The sequence below is a fragment of the Hemiscyllium ocellatum genome, chromosome 5, assembly GCF_020745735.1.
Source record: "Hemiscyllium ocellatum isolate sHemOce1 chromosome 5, sHemOce1.pat.X.cur, whole genome shotgun sequence".
NCBI lineage: Eukaryota > Metazoa > Chordata > Chondrichthyes > Orectolobiformes > Hemiscylliidae > Hemiscyllium > Hemiscyllium ocellatum.
Genome location: NC_083405.1, coordinates 87,484,521 through 87,506,914, shown reverse-complemented (window position 1 = coordinate 87,506,914; position 22,394 = coordinate 87,484,521). Strand labels below are relative to the sequence as shown.

The 22,394-nt window shown below is 41.6% G+C and overlaps 1 protein-coding gene across 2 annotated transcripts in view; it reads right to left on the bottom strand.

Moving 5' to 3' along the window:
- The window catches only part of rundc3b (RUN domain containing 3b), a 117,282-nt gene that overhangs the window by 33,814 nt on the left and 61,074 nt on the right, over positions 1-22,394 (bottom strand). For both annotated transcript variants that reach the window (XM_060825551.1, XM_060825552.1), the window contains exons 3-5: positions 12,306-12,439; positions 3,254-3,339; positions 2,787-2,876 (exon numbers count right to left, since the gene is read on the bottom strand). In XM_060825551.1, coding sequence (XP_060681534.1) covers positions 2,787-2,876; positions 3,254-3,339; positions 12,306-12,439 — 310 coding nt within the window. The remainder of the gene's footprint in view (positions 1-2,786; positions 2,877-3,253; positions 3,340-12,305; positions 12,440-22,394) is intronic.

Here is a 22,394-nt window from a genome sequence, read left to right as displayed (position 1 = left end):
CCAGGAGGAACCTTACAAACGCCTTACTGAAGTCCATATAGAACACATTCACTGCTCTGTCCTCATCAATCCTCTGTTACTTCTTCAAAAACCTCAATCAAGTTAGTGAGATATGATTTCCCACACAAAGCCATGCAAACTATCCCTAATCAGTCCTTGCCTTTCTAAATACACGTACATCCCATCCCTCAGGATTTCCTCCAACAACTTGCCCACCACTGATATCAAGCGCACCAGTCTATAGCTCCCTGGCTTGTCCTTATCATCTTTCTTTAGCCAGCTTCCAGTCTTCCGGCACCTCATTGCGACTATCGATGATACAAATATCTCATCAAGGAGCCCAGCAAATCACTTCCCTAGCTTCCCACAGAAGTTTAAAAGGTATACCTGATCAGGTCCTGGGGATTTATCCATTTTTATGCATTTTAAGACATCCAGCACTACCTCCTCTGTAATATGGAGATTTTTCAAGATGTCACCATCTACTTCCCCACATTCTATATCTTTCATGTCCAAATCCACAGTAAATACGGATGCAAAATACTCGTTTAGTATCTCCCCCATCTCCTGCCATTCTGTACAAAGGCCGACTTGCTGATCTTTGATTGGCCCTATTCTCCCTAGCTACCCTTCTGTCCTTAAGATATTTTATGAAATCCCTTTGGATTCTCCTCAACCCGATTTGCCAAAGCTATCTTATGGCCCTTTTTTGCCTTCCTGATTTCCCTTTAAAGTGTACTCCTACTGCCTTTATACTCTTCAAAGGGTTCACTCGATTTCTGCTGCCTTTATCTGACAGATGCTTTCTTTTGGTTCTTACCAAAAGCTCAATTTCACTAGTTATCCAGCCTTCCCTATACCTACCAGCCTTTCCTTTCGCCCTCAAAGGAATATACTGTCTCTGGTGTTTCGTTATCTCATTATTGAAGGCTTTCCATTTTCTGGCCGTCCTCTTACCTGCAAACGTCTTCCCCCAGTCAGCTTTTGAAAATTCTTGCCTAATACCATCAAAGTTGGCCTTCCCCCAATTTAGAGCTTCAACTTTAGATCCCGTCCATCCTTTTCCACGGTTTTAAAATTAATAGAATTATGGTTGCTGGCCCCAAAGTGCTCTCCCAATGATTCCTCAGTCACCTGCCCTGCCTTATTTCCCAACAGTAGGTCAACCATAGGACTTGCTCCTGTGCCTGCTTCTTATTTTATGTTCTATGGCCAAAATTATTATTTATACAGGTTTAGTTCATTTCCCAATCAATTTGTAGTTATTACTGCAAAATTAGAGCAGTCTGAATGGCTCCAAACACTAATGAACAAATAAAGGCTAACTGCATCCCCAAATTGGAGCCAACTAGTAGAACCCATGTCTCTCCATCCAGTCGGTTTCCCCTAATCTGAATCAGGTCCTATATATATGGAGTCGTTATATATATGGAGTCAGGCATACCAGCAATCAAACTTTTGTTGCATGCAGCTAGATTAGATTCCCTGTGTGAACAGGCCCTTTGGCCCAACCAGTCCACACCGACCCTCCGAAGTGTAACTTCGGACTCATTCCGATCCGACTAATGCGCTTAACACTATGGGCAATTTTGAATGGCCAATTCACCTGACCTGCATATCTTTGGACTGTGGGAGGAAACTGCAGCACCCAGAGGAAACCCATGCAGACACAGGGAGAATGTGCAAACTCCACACAGAGGCTGGAATTGAACCTGGGACCCTGGTGTTGTGAGGCAGCAGTGCTAACCGCTGAGCTACTGCGCCGGCCCTATTTTTCATGATATGGAGGTGCCAGTGTTGGACTGGGGTGGAAAAAAGTCAGAAGTCACATCACGCCAGGCTATAGACCAAAAAGTATACTTGAAATCTCAAGTTTTTGGTGCATTGTTCCATTGTCGGGTGGATGAAGGAGCAGCATTCCAAAGGCTTGAGATTTTAAATAAATTTGTTGGTCTAAAACCTGGTGTCATGTACCCTCTGATTTAAAAATACCCTGCCATGAAAAAAGATGAAGTTATTTTGCATGGCTATGCATGCAAGATACTTAACCTGAAACAAAAAGTTTGTTTACGTACTACCTTCCAACTGCTGCATGGACATGCACATTTACAACTCAGCAGGTACATTGCTAATTATTGTATACCTTTGGGTACAGTCAGACATCACAATTGCCAAAGATCCTTTCAACTTTCACTGTTAATGTGTACAGTGCTAGCAGAAAATGGATTGACTTACTGGCTGCTTGCCAACATTAATGTTTAATCTGCATTTGAAGAACAGAAGATGAGCTAGGCGTGCACATTTTTCAACCAGAAATTAGTGATAGTTTTGGTTTATCTAACATGGAAATACACTGCTGTGTAAAAGCAAATATTCTTCTCCTTTTTTTTAGAAAAAAATTCATTCATGGCACACGGACATCGTTAGCCAGGCCAGTATTTATTGCTTTCCCCACGTGCTCAGAAACAGCATTGTTATTGGTCTGGAGTCACAGGTGGGTCAGATTAGGTAAGGATGGCAAATTTCCTTCCCTAAACAGCATTAGTGAACTAGATGATTTTTTTTCCCCCAAAAAATTAGCGATAGTTTTGTGGTCATTATTATTCCAAATTTTTATTAAATTCAATTTCCACTATCTGCCACATCAGGATTTAAACCCAGGTTCCTGGATTAAGACTCTAGTGATAATACCACTCGCCCACTGTCGCCCTTGATCCCTCATCTTTTACATATTACCTGAAAGTCTTGAATACAATAAAGTCAATGGAATAAACCAGGTTAGTTACCTGAAATCAATAGCATTGAGCCCAAGCAGCATGCCAGCCAGCATGTTTGCCTCTTCTCCAAGAACAATAGCTCCATCTTCATAATACCTCCTTCAAGAGAAATTTTAACAAAGGTTTTTCAGGCCAGCATTGCTTGTGGGGTACCAACAGTTTAAAGCACAATTTTAATGCTATATGTAAAAATCAGTTTTAAATGCTATATATCAACTTAAAATCAGCTGTGAAACATATAATGTTTTTCTAGCTAAACAATTCAGAGGACAAGCAAACATCTGCCTCTTATTAGAGTTTTCCGGTTCATGAAACAACATGGATAGTATATAATCATGTGTCATCAGGCTACAGACTGCTTTTTTTTTTAAATAAAAATGACAAACAAGAGGAATTATTTTATGTCAACCCAAGTTCAATTTTGTTAGTTTCTCATGCTATAAAGATGTCACATCACAGGGATAATTTGTAAAGACCTGGTCGTTTTGATGTCCCTCAGGGAAGTAGAGATATACTCAGACAGACGCTTCTCCATGAGCGCAACTCGGATCCACGCTCTACCCTGTCGAGTTACAAGAGACAGAACAGAAGCAGAGTAGAATTAAAAATGTATTGGGACAAACAGCTACATCACTTTTTGTTCATTGAACTGACAACTGTGTATGATCACAAGTCACCCAAAGCAGCCATCTGGGAACTAGTGTTTTACATACTATGTGGGATACAACTCCTACAACTCACCGACAGTAAAACATCAGAGCTTTAAGTAAATGCTGCACAACTCTAAGTAGTCGCTCTAATTAGACAGAAAGGGATTCCTTACATTAGTCTAACTGACCTCATGCAGATAGCTGATCAAACCGATACAGAAGATGACGGACAAAAGCTCGTTTGGACAAAACATTGTGTCAGCCAACAGCAAGGAATTTTAAAAATCAAAAGACAAAGTGTTTGCATTGACAACTCGTCAAAACAATTTGTTTTTATGCAGCATTAAAATACAGATTTTTAAGATTTAAACTTTGATTTTATTGTAGGAGAAAGTGAGGATTGCAGAGGCTGGAGATCAGAGTCAAAGAGTACAGCGCTGGAAAAGCACAGCAGATCAGGCAGCATCTGAGGAGGAGAGTCAACGTTTCAGGCATGAGCCGTTCATCAGGGATTTTATTGTCACAAGCACTCAAGAATAGAAGCACTGTGAAAAGTATCTAATGTTGCCATACACAGTGCTATCCCAAAGCAAAGCATAAAGCATCCCAACTTATTTTGCAAGTGCATTCTGAAACTAAATTGAATACCAGGCCACACTGGGAGGCATTAAGACAGGTGAGAGAAAGTTTGGTCAGAGAAAGGATTTTGAGCAGCAGCATAAACAAGAGAGAGGTTGCAAAGCAGAAAGGAAGAAGCTCTATAGCTACGATGAGCAATATGAAAATAAGCATGAACATTTTTAAAATCAGGATTTTTTAAATAACAGAAGCCCATGTGGACCAGTAAAGTATTGGGAGTGGGGGGCTGGTAAGAGATGAGATTTGATGCAATTAGGGGTATCAACAATTGGATTTTGGATGAAGTCTAGGTTGCAGGAGTACAGGCTGGCCTGGAGTACAGAGGACCTGTCAACAAGTAATAAAGGCATCAGTGAGAATTTTAGTAACAGACCAATTGAGGGAAATGGGTAAAAGTGGGGCCAGGAAGCAGAATTTGTTTCAATGTCTAGAACTATGCCTTTGCTTTTCTAGCATTTAACAGGAGGAGATTTTCATGCAGCACCGGATATTGGACAAGCAGCATGGCAGATCTGAAGGAGGGGAGGGACTCAGCAAAATGGTGCATGTATACTAAAACAGACCGTGTGTGTTTGTGAATGCTCTTGTTGAGGGGTAGCTCATGTAGGTGAAAATAAAAATCATGGGGGGGAACATTTCTGATGATGGATACTCAAGAGATAATGGTGAGTACAAGAGAATAGGCATAAGCCCTTCACTGGGAGTTTGGCGGGGGGGGGGGGGGGGGGGGGGGGGGGGGTGGGATGGGGGGGCTGGTTAGCTGGGTGAAGTAAGGTGAGGGTCATGATGATAAGTTGGAGCAGATAGGTGGAAGGAAGATGGACAGGAAGGACAATTCGAGAGGGCAATGCCAAGATGAAGGGTTGGATTTGGAATAAGCTGTTGTGGGGGGGGGGGGGGAGAGAAGGAGAGCACGGGTAGAAGACACACACACACACACACACACGCACACACACACACACACACACACACCTGTGGCCAACCACTTCAGCTCCCCCTCCGTCAAGGGCAAGCAAGTCCTGGGGCGCCACCACCAAATCCTAGCCATCTGACACCTGGGACTCTCCAACCACATGGAATCAATTCACCAGTTTCCTTACTTCTCCTTCCCCCACCTTCTACCTGATCCAACCCAGCACCACCTTCTTCAACTGCCCTACCTGTCCATCTTCCTTCCCACCTATCCACTATCTTATCACCAACCCATCACCCCATCTTCATGCACCTATCACATTCCCAGCTACCTTCCCACCAGCCCCCACTCCCTTCCCATTCATCTCTCAGCTCCCTTGGGCCACCTGCACATTGCTGAAGGGCTCACGGCCAAAATGTCAATCCTCCTGCTCCTCTGATGCTGCTTGATCTGCTGTGCTTTTCCAGCGCCACTTTTTTTTTGGATAAATCATTGCAGTTGAATTATGAATGAATAACTAAGAATCTAACTTACGAGCGAATGGAGTTAGACATGGAAGGATAACAGTAGAGAGACATTGGGGAGGATAGTGGTTAGCTGTGTCAAAGGCTACAAGCAAATCAAAAAAGAATATGAAGGAGCAATTTACTGTTATAAATTCACGAAAATGACCAACTTGTTGGGCTGAAACTATTGGTAAAGCAACAGTATTACAAATGGCATAGCAATGCAGATTCTAAAATGGCTAAATATTTGCATAATTACATCCTACAAATTCCAAATCCTTTGGAATAGAGTCAGGAATACAGGAACAGAAGTGGACAAAATCAGCTTGCTCTGTTATTTAATATGATCATCATTGATCAAACACTTCAATGCTTTACCAACACCAGTCTCTGTACCCATAATCAGAAATCTATTCATTTCTTTAAAATATGCTCAAAGACTGAGCTTCCACAGCCTTCTGGAGTAGAAAATTCAAAGATTCATAAATCCTTTAAAAAAAAAGTTCTCCGAGTGAGTTTTGAGAAGATTTGGAGCTCAGGTTGAGGTTCTGGATATAGGTTTGCTTGCTGAGCTGGAAGGACTGTGCAAGGACTGTAACAACACTACATTGGACAAACCAACAGAAAATTAGCCACCAGAATACTAGCTGCAAAACAACATGACTCTCATTCACTAGTATCCTTACATACAGATGAGGAAGGACACCGCTTCGACTGGGACAACACATTCATCCTAGAACGAGCCAGAGACACACATGAGAATTCCTAAAAGCATGCCATTCCAACTAGAACTCAAATCAACAAACACATCGAATTAGACCCCATCTACCACCCGCTTAAAAAAAATCAAGAAATGATGTCACTAACCCAAAGAAACCCAAACATACAAATAGAAAGCAGGAAGTATCAACAGTGCTTCACCTGGAGGTCCACTGAAAGGTGACGAAACGTCTGGAAATGTATCTTCCAACTCAGCGAGCAAACCTACATCCAGTTCTAACTCTGTCCTAAATGGCACCTTCCTTGATTGAAATCATGCTTTTGTTTCTAGACTCCCCATTCAGGAGTAACATCTTACTTGTACCCACTCGGTCTATCCCTTTATGTATTTTGCAGGTTATCAAAGAGATCATCTTTTGTTCTTTGAAACTCTGGAGGGTGTAAGCCCAGTTTGCCCAATCTCTCTTCATAAGGTAGTCCTGTCATCCCAGAAACAATTCTGTGGGGACCCATGAGTTTAAAAGTCGATCAAAGACAAGCAATTAAATCAGAAAGAAAGGGGGAGGTGATGGTATTATCATTAGACTAATTTAGAAACCAAGTTAAATTCTGGGGGCCTGCATTCAAATCCTATCATAGTAGACTGTGGAATTTGAATTAAATAAAAATCTGGAATCAATAGACAATAGGTGCAGGAGTAGGCCATTCTGCCCTACGAGCCTGCACCACCATTCAATATGATCATGGCTGATCATCCTCAATCAGTATCCTGTTCCTGCCTTATCCCCATAACCCTTGATTCCACTATTCTTGAGAGCTCTATCCAACTCTTTCTTAAAACGAATCCAGAGACTGGGCCTCTACAGCCTTTGGGGGCAGAGCATTCCACACACCCACCACTCTCTGGGTGAAGAGGTTTCCCCTCATCTCTGTCCTAAATGGCCTAGCCCTTATTTTTAAGCTGTGTCCTCTAGTTCGGGACTCACCCATCAGCGGAAATATGTTTCCTGCCTCCAGAGTGCCCAATCCTTTAATAATCTTATATGTCTCAATCAGATCCCCGCTCAGTCTTCTAAACTCAAGGGTAAACAAGCCCAGTCGCTCCAATCTTTCAACATAAGAGTCTAATGATGTCCATTAAACCATCGTTGATTGCCAGAAAAAAAAACACATCTGATTCACTAATGCCTTTTAAAGGAAGGGAATCTGCCATTCTTACATGGTTTGGCCTACATGTGCCTCCACACTCAACTAACTCTTACCTGCCCTCTGTGCAATTAGGGACAGCAATACTACTGGCCTAGCCAGCGATGCTCACATCCTATGAATGAGGAGAAAATTAAAAATCACCTTAGAAGAATCAGAGACCTATTTGCAAAGCATCCTGATGAATTATTTATTCCTTGGGATGGAGCAGCCACAACACAAAAGTCATTTTGGGCAATGGACCCTGGTTGAGAAGGGAATTATTCCAGCATTAATTTTATTAACTTACTATGACCACAGTTGAGTATCTGGTCACATTCCCAATTGCACACAGTCTCTCCCTCTCCATCATTGTTGAAGCTAAAGTCCTGCTTTTGTGTGTGACCCTCTACATGCTGCAGGTAGTGCTGGAAGAACCAAACAGATACTGACTCCAGAACAAAAGCTGACGCACACAATCCAGAAAGACTCAAGAGCCCAGTCAGAAACCATGTGAGGCATCAAACTACCAACCCGGTACCTAGGTGACATTTTTGGAATTCTTTAGAAAAAAAAGTTATCGTTCCACTTCACAGCTTATTTACAAAACGTTTGCTGCACAAGTGATTTAGAAAGAATGATTCAGAGCAGCTTCTTTCGAATGCATCCTGAGCACAACTTTTTGTTTTAAAAAAAAACTTTAAAACAAAATCTTGCACAACACAACTGTATTTTACAGTCACAGCACTCAAAACTGTTAAAACACCCACTGAATTAGCAAATACTTTTAAAAAATAAACCGGTCATAGTCAAATGAGCAGCGGGAAAGAAGAACCGTTCAATCCCTGCTCTAATTGGTGCAATATTACCACAACAGTATGATTCATTAGGGTGTGATTTGTCATCCAAAGGTGCTCAGAAACCCATGCTTTTGTAAAATGTGGTATCTGAATGTCACACAACCTGATTGTAATAGCTGCACAAGTTTGCTTTGTGACACAGTGCCATTCAAAACCACTTGGTTATTTAATAATTTGTTTCATACGGATGCATAAAAGAGTATTCTGACAAATCGAGGTTGAACAAATTAATATACATTTAGTGCAACACATTACAACTCATCCAGTTTGACAATGGAATTGTAATTGGCCCCGTATCTATTTTTCCCATTTCTCTCAAGATGAATGAAACTGTCACTTGCCCAGGTATAGACTTAAGACAAAAAATGTCAATCAGCAGGTTCTTAAAACATGGAGGTATCACAGCCAAGTCCAATGTTATCCTCACCTAAACCTAACCTTCAACCTCATACACTTCATGTGGAGACTGCCAAATAGCATCAGCAGCAGGTCATGCAGGCCAATTCAACCCTCTTATAATGGCTAATAATAACACAAACCTATCACCTTAAGGACTGATGTTCAGCTCAGTGGAAAAAAATCCAGTTAAAGATGAGGTGCTGACCAAGTATTTCAGTGCTCAAAACAGTAATGGAAATGGAATTTGAGAGTGTGAAAGCACAAGCCCTCTGACCATTATATGTTCATCTATTCAAGACAGACATTAACTTGGTTTCATCACAATCTTCTAAATGCTCACATTTAAAGCATCACTTCCAGTGTTCCCTAATTTCCTACTTTTTTTTCTGTCTTCTGCAACAACTTACATTACATAAATGGTGCTCTATAAAGACAGGACGTTCCAACATGCTCTCCCAGGAACATTATGAAACAAAACTTGACAGCCAGCCACATAAGGAAATATTAAACAAAAAGCAAATGAGGCTGTTTCTACAGAGGATATGTAAGGAGGGTATTCCAAAGCTTAAGGGCTAAGAATCTAAATAGACGGCAGTAAACCGTCAAAGGTTAGAATCAGAAATGCTCAAAAGACCAGAAAAGGGATGAAGGAATTCACAGACTTTGGATGGGGAAACGCCATGAGGCAATTTGAAAAGGGATTAAAAAAAGCAACCTTTTAAAATTCAGGCAACCAACAAGCTAATTAAATTGACATGCACAGGAAATCAGCGAGCAGGACTTGGAGTGTTCAATCATTGGCAACAGGGCTCTGAATAATTGCAGGTTTATACACAGTAGAGCATTCAAAGCTGCTTAGATTGCATTAGATTGGTATGGCTAGAGGTACAAGAGGCATGGACGATGATATCATCAGCAAGTCAATCTCAGACAACAACAGTGGTGCAAACTGACAGCCTTTAGTGATGTGGATGTGCAGTCAGAAGCTTATTGTGTGTTCAAAATACAAACAGCCACAAGAGGCCAGCTTGGCCTCAGACAGGGTCTATTAAAGATCAAGTGGGAGAGAGGAAAAGATGGGTATGTTTAGCAAACACTAAACTAATGTCATGGTTTCAGAATCTGAGGGGCTACATGTTGATGAGCAAAAGGATGCAGTTGAGAAATAAATCCATGGGTAGTGCTAAAGGTAAATGGTGTGGGAGTAGGGAAGGAAGCCATTGTTGTTGGTTTTCTGGTTTTCACCAGAATGATAGAAAACAGGCAAGCACAGTTTCACTCTGGTCAGTGAATGACTGGCAGAGTTTAGGGGAGAATTTTGAGACTAACTGCATTAAATTCCACACATAAAACAAAGTGATGAAAGAGGGATTGTTGCCCTTTGTCACAGTCAACCAGGGCATAATTTGCCATGTTAACAAAAGCTCAGTACATGGACCGGCATATGAATATGGAGGGACTTAAACAATAAATTGGGAAAACATTAGGCAGGGATTTGGCAATCTGAGTTCATTCAAATGATTATAGAACGAAAAGGTTTAAAAGGAGACATTTCAGATGGGACAGGAGTTTATAATAGATGGAGGGGTCAAGCTTTTTAAGCGCGAGGGACAATGGAGAAACTGGACTTGATAAAGAGGGGGAATAGAAACAGAAAAGAGGGAACTATGAGTAATGCCAGTTAATATGGTAGCTAAGGAAAAAAAACAGCACTTTTAGGAAGACAGTAAAGTTATATCTTGTCAATAAAAGAAGTTCAGACCATGCAGGAGGGGCGATAAGAGCTAAAATTATTAATTCAAAGTTCGCATAAAAGGGGGCAAGTAGAGAAGGTGGGTCTAGTGAGCAAAGCATACAAGAGCAAAGCAAAATGGAGAGCTGACCTGATCTCGTGGCACTTATTGCCAGAGGGGAAGAGGGAGACCAACAAGGAAAGACGGCTTAAGATGATCGGTATTGATGGAGAGAAGACAAGACTGCAAATACAAAATAACCTCTATCTAATATGATGAGAAATAATTCTGAGATTGTCTGTTAACACCATGACCACATTCTCACTATCAGGCTGCCTAATTAGTAATGGTAGATACAGTGCAACTTTCTCCAAAGGAATTTGGGATGCAAACCATTCACCACACCACCCCCCACCCCGAAACAAACAATATGTTCCTCACAGTAAATTGCCATTTTTAGTCATCATCTGTCTCATCCACAGAAAAATCACTCAGTGGAACCAAACCAGGTAAAATGTCTGTGTCCAACACAAACCAGAACTAAGCTTCATTTCTCATTACTAAGACTGCATCTTTTCACCTTCAAAACACGGACCACAGCCCCTATCCAATCTTTTCCAGATGAGGTGATGTATTTTCTCTTATGCCACCCCCCACTTTCTCTTTTATAAAGTTCAGCTAGCCCTTAATACAGCCAATTGTATGTTGTCAATCATTAAATTTCATTCACTCATCAAATGCCTCCCCCTCAAAAACCCATTGGTCCATTCTGTGTCCCCGACTACATTCATTTTCAAAGACCTCATTTCAACCCAGCCACCCAACACGAACAGGTTGTGTATGTTTAAGAATGCTGTCCTGCATGAATTAGAATCCAGACAGTGTGGAAACAGGCCCTTCAGCACAACAGGTCCATACCGACCCTCCAAAGAGTAACCCACCCAGATGCATTTCCCCTGACTAATACATCACACCTACACATCTCTGAACATGGTGAGCAATTTAGAATGGCCAATTCACCTAACCTGCAAATCTTTGGACTGTGGGAGAAAACTGGAGCACCTGGAGGAAACCCACACAGACACAGGGAGAATGTGCAAACACCAAAGACTGTAGCTTAAGGCTTGAATCAAACCGGGTCCCTGGCGCTGTGAGACAGCAGTGCTAACCACTGAGCCATCTTGCCACCCTGCATCACACTGTTGACGGGCTTGAATATATTATTTTAACTGATGTAATCTGGCAGCATGGTGACCATCTACCACAGGGATAAGGACCAACATGAAAATCACAGACCAAAGAATAGCACAGTTTCACAACACAACTTTAAATTTCAAAATTAGACCTGACCGACACCACATCAATGAGTGCTCTTGCCTGAAACATTGATTTTCCTGCCCCTTGGATGCTGCCTAGCTGCTGTGCTTTTCCAACACCACTCTAATCTGGACTCTAATCTCCAGCATCTGCCGTACCCACTTTCGACGACACCATATCAACGATGATGTCTTTGGATTCCCAAAGCTACTTAAGCTCTCCTTTCATTCCTACTTTCTCCAACCAATCTGTCATTTGCTTTGCATGACACAGATATCAAACATTAAAGTTCAGGTTGCTGACATTCATACCGCTAGTCTTCAAGATTCTGCATTGCTCTCAAACATCCTTTTTAAAAAATAGAAGTGTTAAGATTAGAAATCCATGGAAGACTCACTTATCTTAAAAAAACCTTATCTAGGTTAAAACAAAAGCCAAAACAGTCTTGTCCTCATTTTCACATCCTCATCCTTAGTGTTTACTTTTGGATCGGAACTAGCTGTGTAAACGCAATCAGGCAGTATAACAGGGTCTTGCACAATATAAAAACTGATATTGATACCCTTGTTTGCAGATGACATAACAAAAATACAACAGCTTTCTAACCTTTGCCCTTGATGAGCTCACATTTTCCATGTTTTCAATGCTGCTGATACAGTTATGGGGAACCTTGCTGCATGCCACACGGATGAAGTCCCAGAAGCTTCGAGGGCTTTCGTAACCAAACCAATTAATCTGACCTGTAACAGAAATAGGAGAACCAGACAAAGTAAAATGCAGTCTATATAATTAGCAACTTCACTTTCAAATAAAAACAAGAGCTTGAAAGATTCTTTAAGATAATAAAGTGAATAGTAAATTAATATCCTGTGCTGCCTTCCCTCAGTTCTGATGGAGGAGGATAATTTCCAACCTGCAAGAGTAACACTCTCTTCACTGATGCTGTTTGAACTGGGCGAGTATTTCCAGCACTTTGTTTTTATTTCAGATTCCAGCATCCGCAGTAGTTCACTTTAGTAGAACATACGGCCAACGGAGCCTACTCTGCCATTCAACGCAACCATGGCCGATTACACTCAAAGATAGATTTTTCTTGGAAATTCAGAACTGTGGGTCAGCACACTTCCATTAGTATGCTCAGCCTGCATTACATTTGCAAAGTATCATAGTGAGTTGACAGGCTGACATGAAGAATATAGTCGGCAGCTTGAACACACAAATAATAATGTACTTTTATTCCAAACATGCAGCACAACATAGCAAGAGAAACTGCACCAAACCCCAACATATCAAACTATCCCATAATGGCTCCCAAGAGCAATAAAAATATTAAAATGATCTTTGGCTTAAAAACAAAAAAGTTCTGTACACTTTACATACTATAAAATGCACTCATCATCCAATGGAGTGTCCCCCAATATGCAAACACAATCCAATTTTTACACTTAACACCTAGTACAGATGAGGCTGCCAATATTCACTTGCAGAGCTTAGAGAAAAATAATCACCCAAGAGTTGGGGAAAATAGGCAAGGATTAGTAAATCCAAGGAGATATATATAGAGTTAGTCAGACATGTGGAGGAGAAGGCAAGGGTTTAATAATGGTCTTTAAGCTCAGACATCTTCATAACACTCTTACTGAATAATACAATACATGGTATGCAGAGATAGGAGGGTCTAATTTTACTACTGGAATTTTGAAAGACTGGTAGCATTTATGAAACATTAAATTCTACTCACATAGCTCTCTGCACAGGTTGCTAACATTCATATGGCTAGACTTCAGGATTCTGCATTGCCCTCAAACATCTCTTTTTAAAAATAGCATTGCCTTGGACAGAGTTTATGCACAATGAGATGCAACTGTATGATATTACAAAGTTCTAAAGCCTATATGCAACTGTGGTGAAACTAAGTTTATCCTAAATTTAGAAACAAGAACTCAAACCAATATACATCAAACACATCAACGTACTGATAAATGTTAACAGAGCAGCATTCTCCAGTAGTTATTTTCTTCATGTTCTGCCAGCAGGGCTGCCAAGTGATATACAATACAATTAAATACAAGGCAGATTTCACCATAAATGTGCATACCCTGGCTATTTTATTCCACAGATATTACTGATTGAACAGGCAATAGAATATACAGGCAGGAGTACTCAATTCATCATCCACTTTGAATATACTGCACACAGGCAGATTTGGTGTGTCATGAAAATAATACACTTGTCGGTTTTCTTCAGATTTCATAACCCAATGAGGTTAAGTTGTTTTGGATACTAAAAACAATGTTTTACAGTATTTCCCTAAAGTTTTTTTTAAATGCAGGCAGACGGCTATCATTCTAGTTTAATAAACCAACTCCTGTAAGAAGAGCATTCTCTGAGAAGTGCAAAAGAACATCATAATACTGGCATTATAAAGGGCTGTTAGAGCACTCGAGAAAGAAGCAATTACTGAATGCTTGAGGAGTGCTTAGGACAATCCTCCGAAAATTAATGTTTGCTGTTATGCAAAAAGTGGAAATCTTCAATAAGCTTCAGAGCAGGAATCTTTTGTCAACATCTTAAGTGAAAATTTGGTGAAGAATTCAAGTGCTATAAAATGGTCCATGAAATGGTGAACTGTATTAAAAAGGATCATAAAATGAGTCATTGATCCTAACCATAGCTGGAAGAGAGTATAAAAACACAAACTGTAATTATGAGAACCCTGTTATAGTTGCTCAAAAGGAGCAGAACATTGAAGGAAATCGCAACACAAGCATTAAACCAGCAACACAGCAATCAGTCAGGAAAATGTTCTCCTTTAGTTAGGTTATGACAGTTGATTGCTCATTGTAGCAATATGATTGCTATTGCTTTAGTTCCAACTGACTGATTTCAGTCAGGGAAGGTCAAAATGAAAGGAGTTGAATGATGAAGCTACTGAAATAATGCAATGGGCTGCTGACATACAATTGCCTCAATCGTTTTTATAAAACTTGAGTTTTCTTTCAAAATCGTCATTAAAACCTTTGAGTGAAAATAAATTTGGTGTCTCTGATTACAGGGTGGGGAAGAACTTCAATCAAAATCTTATTCATGCTCATTCATTCACGGATATCATGATATCTTTTAGAGCACTACAAACGGAGCAGACAATGGTGCAGTTCCTGTGTATATCCTGGTTTATTCATCAGGGCTTACATAAAATGGCTCAGATGTTAATTTGCATTGCAGTAAAAGTAATAATATTGGGGAGAAATTTGGGAGAGAAAGTAGAAAGACTTGCAATACAAAAAAGGGAAAGAAAACTGTACAGTTAACCGTGTTAAATGAAGCAGAGCAACAGATTTTGGTCATGACTTAGGGAGACAGCACAAGCTGCTGAAAGCTCAATTCGCCTGCGACAGATTTGACTTATGCCCAAACAATAAATGAGATATTTTGACTGTGCGTCAATTAGATTAAAAAAGAATGTAACAATTGAAATTTCATAATACCAGCTTAGATTTAATTTCCTTTATGCTGAGAGTTTTTTTTAAATAAAAAAGATAATATCATTTTCTCAGACTACAACACAATGCTATTACAACTGAATCAAAGACAACATCAATACAGCCTAATGTTTGAGATGAGATTGGAGAGATCACTGGAATGTTCATTGCAAAAAGTTCCTTTTTTGATCATCTGAGTCGTCATATTGTGTCAGACTCCTTCAGTTTTGACTCCTTGAGCAGAAAAGGTCAAAAACCGTGATGAAAGGGAATATTAAAATACGTTTCCTTTGTGCGAACACAAAACTTGCTGAGATGAACAAAGGCATATTAGGTTTCAATTAAAACAAGACTGCCTAAGAAAATTAGTTTTAAAAAAAAGGGGGTGATATGGTCAGAAAAAAAAAATGCTTCTACATTCTTGTTTTATTTTGCTTTTCTTTACAAATTTACATTACTGTCCCTCACTGTGAAGTGAAATAGCCTTCAAAGAAAATTCAATAATAAATTATTCAAAAAATTATAATTCATGATACATACATTTTAATATACAGCAAATGTCTGTTCAAGGACATATGACAGGCTAGAAGAACGTTCACCCTGATTTTAATTCCAGTGACAGACTGGGAACATGAGGGAAACCTGGATGCAATTGAAATTTGTGCAACAGCAGCTTTTTCACTCAGTCACCTCACCATAACTTAATTGCAGGTTGTGATAAAAAGTGTATAATTCAGGAATTTGAATTTTATTCAAACATTTTTTTTAATTTAAAACGAGCTAGATGGCTTTCAGTTCTGTAAAAGTAATTTGTCTTCAGAAACAAGTGACCTAATCACATTTTGAAAAAAGCATTGACCTCGCAAATGCCTAGCCAGAAACTGCAGTTTATAATTGATTAAAGTGTTTATAAAGCTGGGTTTACAATGTTCAGTCCTGGTGCATGAGGTGATACAGAGGAGGGCCAAACATTATTGTTCCAGGAAAAGTCAAGGCCATAACGCCAGACCATGCCAGCTCAGACAGTGTGAGCCACCATGTCCGTGCAGTCTCAGCCACCTAGAGGAATGCCTGGTAGTGTAGGAACGTGATCACTGACCACCTCCACTCAGTCAGAGTGGAGTGCCATTGTTTTCTCTCTAATACCTCACACAGTCACTGCTATTGTACCCACCTCCCAAGACTTATGATCTACCACTCTTGCTACTGTATATATCTTCCTTCACTCAATCTCACCCACCCCAATACTCAACACCATCAACTCACTCACTTGAAGCAATTGAGCACTGACAGCTGAGCCTCCCATTTTCATTTCATTCAGTCCTTCTTTTTCTATTACAGGAGATAACAGTCCATATTGGATAGAAAGAGCCAAGAAGGGTGGGCTGCCTGACATTTTAATTGCTCACTCCTTACGAGGAGAGAATCCTGACAGTGACCACTCCAAGTGGCCGATTAACCATGTCCTGGTCCCTACACTGGTAACAGAGGCTATCCTTTATTTTGTTTTGGCCAGGACAACATGAATGAAGTGCCCCGCCCTGGACTTGACTGAGGGCTGCTCTGAACCATGACATGCTCCTTGGATTTGTGTCTAAGTCAAACAAAACAAAAGCACTGACAGCCCAATAGCTCCAGCTGGTGGTAGTGGGGTTAGGGGATAAAATACAAAAAAGGTTCAACATGAGCAAACACAGCAAACAAACAGCCCAGAGATGCTTCCTGGTCCAGTGTATGAACAGAGTGCTTGCCTTTGTGCAAAGTGTCCTTGCAACAGAATTGTAACCATCCTAGTTGGCACCAACGATATAGGTAGGAAGAAGGGTGAGGATGTCAGACAGGCTTACAGGGAGCTAGGTTGGAAGCTCAGAGTTAGAACAAACAGAGTTGTAGTCTCTGGTTTGTTACCCGTGCCACGTGATAGAGAGTCGAGGAATAGGGAGAGAGAGCAGTTAAATGCGTGGCTACAGGGATGGTGCAGGAGGGAGGGATTCCGGTTTCTGGACAACTGGGGTCCTTTCTGGGGAAGGTGGGACCTCTATAAAAAGGATGGTCTACACCTGAACCTGAGGGGCACCAGTGTCCTTGGGGGGAGGTTTGCTAGTGCTCTTAGGGAGGGTTTAAACTAACTCCGCGGGGGCATGGGAACCAGGACTGTAGCTTTAGGGTACAGGACCTTGAGTGTAGGGAGGTTAGGAATAATGCAGCGATCTCTGAGGAGGGTGCCTGTAACCAGAAAGGAGGATTGAAGTGTGTATACTTCAATGCCAGAAGTATAAGGAATAAGGTAGGTGAACTTGCAGCGTGGGTTGGTACCTGGGACTTCGATGTTGTGGCCATTACAGAGACGTGGGTAGAACAGGGACAAGAATGGCTGTTGCACGTTCCAGGGTTCAAATGTTTTAGTAAGATCAGACATGGGGGTAAAAAAGGGGGAGGCGTGGCATTACTTGTCAAAGACAGTATCACAGCAGTGGAATGGACGATGGAAGAGGACTTGCCATCTGAGGTAGTTTGGGCTGAGGTTAGAAATAGGAAAGGTGAGGTCACCCTGTTAGGTGTTTTCTACAGGCCTCCTAATAGTCCTAGAGAAGTAGAGGATAATATTGCGAGGATGATTCAGGAAAAGAGTGAAGGTAGCAGGGTGGTTGTTATGGGGGACTTTAACTTCCCAGATATTGACTGGGAGAGCTATAGCTCGAGTTCATTAGATGGGTCGGTGTTTGTACAATGTGTGCAGGAGGGTTTCCTGACACAATATGTCGACAGGCCAACAAGAGGGGAGGCTATATTGGATTTGGTTCTAGGTAATGAACCAGGCCAGGTGTTAGACTTGGAGGTAGGTGAGCACTTCGGGGACAGTGACCACAACTCGGTGACTTTTACTTTAGTGATGGAGAGGGATAATCGTGCGCCGCAGGGCAAGAGCTATAGCTGGGGGCAGGGAAATTATGATGCAGTGAGGCATGACTTAGGTTGTGTGGATTGGAAAAACAGGCTTCAAGAGAAGAACACTAATGAGATGTGGGGATTGTTCAAGGAGCAGCTACTGCGTGTCCTCGATAGGTATGTACCAGTCAGGCATGGTGTAAAGGGCCTTGTGAGGCAGCCGTGGTTTAGTAAGGAATTGGAGTCCCTTGTGAAAGGGAAGAAGGCGGCATATGTAAAGATGAGGCGTGAAGGTTCAGTAGGGGCGATTGAGAGTTATAAGGTAGCCAGGAAGGAGCTAAAGAGGGAGCTAAGAAAAGCGAGAAGGGGACATGAAAAGTCTTTAGCTGGTAGGATTAGGGAAAACCCAAAGGCTTTCTATAGGTATGTCAAGAATAAAAGGATGACTAGGGTAGGCATCGGTCCAGTCAAGGATAGTAGTGGGAAGTTGTGTGTGGAGGCGGAGGAGATTGGAGAGACATTAAATCAGTACTTTTCATCAGTATTCACTCAGGAACAGGACACTGTTGCTGATGTGAATATGGAATCACAAATAATTAGAATGGATGCCCTGGAAATATGCAGGGAAGAGGTTTTGGGAATATTGGAAAGGATGAATATAGATAAGTCTCCTGGGCCTGATGGCATTTACCCCAGGATCCTATGGGAAGCTAGGGAGGAGATAGCAGAGCCATTGGCCTGGATTTTTATGTCGTCATTGTCAACGGGAATAGTACCAGAGGACTGGAGGATAGCGAATGTGGTCCCATTGTTCAAGAAAGGGAGTAGGGATAGCCCTAGTAACTATAGGCCAGTGAGTCTGACTTCAGTGGTGGGCAAAGTCTTAGAGAGAATGGTAAGGGATAAGATTTATGAACATCTGGGTAGGAATAACGTGATCAGGGATAGCCAGCATGGTTTTGTGAAGGGCAGGTCGTGCCTCACAAACCTTATTGAGTTCTTTGAGAAGGTGACTAAGGAAGTGGATGAGGGTAAAGCAGTAGATGTTGTGTATATGGATTTTAGTAAGGCGTTCGATAAGGTTCCCCATGGTAGGCTAATGCTAAAACTTCAGAGGTATGGCATTGAGGATACATTAGAGGTTTGGATTAGGAATTGGCTGGCTGGAAGGAGACAGAGGGTAGTAGTTGATGGATTATGTTCATCTTGGAGCGCAGTTACTAGCGGTGTACCACAAGGATCTGTTTTGGGACCATTGCTTTTTGTTATCTTTATAAATGATCTAGAGGAAGGACTTGAAAGCTGGGTAAGCAAGTTTGCGGATGACACGAAAGTCGGTGGAGTTGTGGATAGTGAGGAAGGAAGTGGTAGGTTACAGCGGGATATAGATAAGTTGCAGAGCTGGGCGGAAATGTGGCAAATGGAATTCAATGTAGCTAAGTGCGAAGTCGTTCACTTTGGTAGGAATAACAAGATGATGGATTACTGGGCTAATGGTAGGCTACTTGGTAGTGTAGATGAGCAGAGGGATCTTGGTGTCTATGTACACAGATCTCTGAAAGTTGCCACCCAGGTAAATAGTGCTGTGAGGAAGGCATATGGTGTACTGGGCTTTATTGGCAGAGGAATTGAGTTCCGGAGTCCTGAGGTCATGTTGCAGTTGTATAAGACTCTGGTGAGGCCTCATCTGGAGTATTGTGTGCAGTTTTGGTCGCCATACTATAGGAAGGATGTGGAAGCTTTAGAACGAGTGCAGAGGAGGTTTACCAGGATGTTGCCTGGAATGGTAGGAAGATCGTATGAGGAAAGGCTGAGGCACTTGGGGCTGTTCTCATTGGAGAAGAGAAGGTTTAGGGGAGATCTGATAGAAGTGTATAAGATGATTAGGGGTTTAGATAGGGTAGATACTAAGAACCTTTTACCGCTAATGGAGTCAGGTGTTACTAGGGGACATAGCTTTAAATTAAGGGGTGGTAGGTATAGGACAGATGTTAGGGGTAGATACTTCACACAGCGGGTTGTGAGTTCATGGAATGCCCTGCCCGTATCAGTGGTGAACTCTCCTTCTTTATGTTCATTTAAGCAGGCATTGGATAGGCATTTGGAAGTTATTGGGCTAGTATAGGTTAGGTAGGACTCGGTCGGCGCAACATCGAGGGCCGAAGGGCCTGTACTGCGCTGTATCCTTCTATGTTCTATGTTCTATGTAGCTAGTGTGCCCAGAGATACAGCAGTGAAGTGCAGAAGTGTCCAGCAAGTGGATCACACATGTGCCACGCGTGTCCTGGGAGGCTGGCAGGTTTTTGATGCCATTGCCCACGGTTGAGGGCTGCACGTGGCTGGTGATGCAGCACACCTTGAGACACTGCCTTCAGACACCAGCAGTAGTTAGGGGAGCAGGCTACCATCTGGTGTCATCAGGTACCTGTTCACACTTCTGGGTCAGGAATTAGCAACGTCTAGTTTCCTCACAGCAGGTGGTAGGTTAGGAAGCTGTAGATAAATGAGCCAAGATTCAGTTTTAGTCAGGCCGATAGCAAGCAATAATACCTTGTTACTAGGCAGCAGCGAAGTGCTTATTCACAGTTTTATCTCAACAGCAGGAACCTAGTTGGAAAATGTAGCATATTGTTCCATATGTCGGGTTTGACTTTGACCTCATTAGACTTCTTACACAATTCACCTGTTGTTCAGGTTCCTACAAGACCCTCAAACTCTTCACTTGCTGGTATCTCAACCCCACTTCCTGAATCAGACTTGTGATAGTCAAAATCACAACACCAGGCTATAGACCAACTGGTTTATTTGGAAGCACTCTGTGCTCTGGAAGCTACTACTTCAAAGAAAAAAATCTGCTGGACTATAACTTGGTGTTGTGTGATTTTTAAACTTTGTCCACTCCAGTCCAACACCAGCCCCTCCACATCACCACAAACATAGTGGCATATTTAACCCAAAGTTCAGCTTTCAACCACAATGCACCATCATTAAGTCAGTTTATTTCCACCTGAATTCCATTACCTGATTCCAGCACTGCTGCTGTAACCCTTATCTAGGTCTTTCTTACCTGTAGACTTGACTATTCTGATACACACTCAGCCTGTCTCTCATGTTCTACTCTCTCTAAGCCAGAGGCAACTCAAAACTTTGCTTCCCACAACCTGAGTCTCACCGAATGGCTTGCACCTTCACAAGTGCTCACTGGCTGACACACTGGCTTCTAGCCATTAAACCGGTTTAAAATTTTTGGTTTTAAATCTCACCATCATAATCGCCCTTTTACATGTCTCTGTGACCTCCTCCAGCCCAACAACCCAGAGATACCTGCCCTCCTCTAGTTCCACAATAACCTCTATTTTAAATCGCTGCACCATGTGTGGTTTTGCCTTCACGAGTCAGGGCCACCAAGCTCTTAAAATTGCTTTTGTATTGTTGTTTAAAACTTAATTACCTCTTTCACAGATATCCCTTAAAACCTACTACTGTACTTTGTTCAAAGTCATTGTCTGCCTGCCCCAATATCTAATGTGGCTGAGTGTTTTATTATAATAACCTGTGATTACATTAAACACACCGCATAAATACATTTTGTTATTATCACTGATATTCATCCACATCAGTGGATGTTTGCTGCACAAACTAAAAGATGATTCCTGGATTCAGTGCAGAAAATACTTTAAATGATTTCAGCAGGGCAGTTGAAAACAACAGCATCCAAGGGTATCAAACGCACCATTACAAGATCCACCAATTCAATCCACATTCGGTACATAATTTCTTCATGTACCAACACAGAACAACCAGGTAGGGGCAGATAATTGAAGGTTATCCTTAATAATATTGCAGCTTATGAGCACAGCACAAGCAGAACAGGAGAGGTAGATTTTCAACATCCCCAACGGTTGGCAGATGGGATTTGGTATTTCTATTGGATGGTACAATTAAATAAAAGCTACCCACATCTCACTCGGTACTTTGATCCTGTTAAATCACCTTGAATGACACTTTAAAAAACAGGTTATACCTCGCAAAGTTTTTGTACCTATGTCTTTTATCTCTCTGTGCCTTCACTGGTGCGTCATGTATCAGTGGGGTTGCTGACAACAGGTCCCCAGAGAAGATCAATGGCTCAGAGAGTGTGCACAAACTCAGCTACTCATGTCTGTGAGAACAGTAAGAATAGTTGCATTTCCAACTGGCTTTCTCACACAAGAACGAACAGTTGGTGAAGAACTGGAGCAGGCAAGTTGTAGTCAGACGGTAATAAAGTCAGAGATGTACAGCACAGAAACAGATCCTTCAGTCCAACTTGTCCATGCCGACC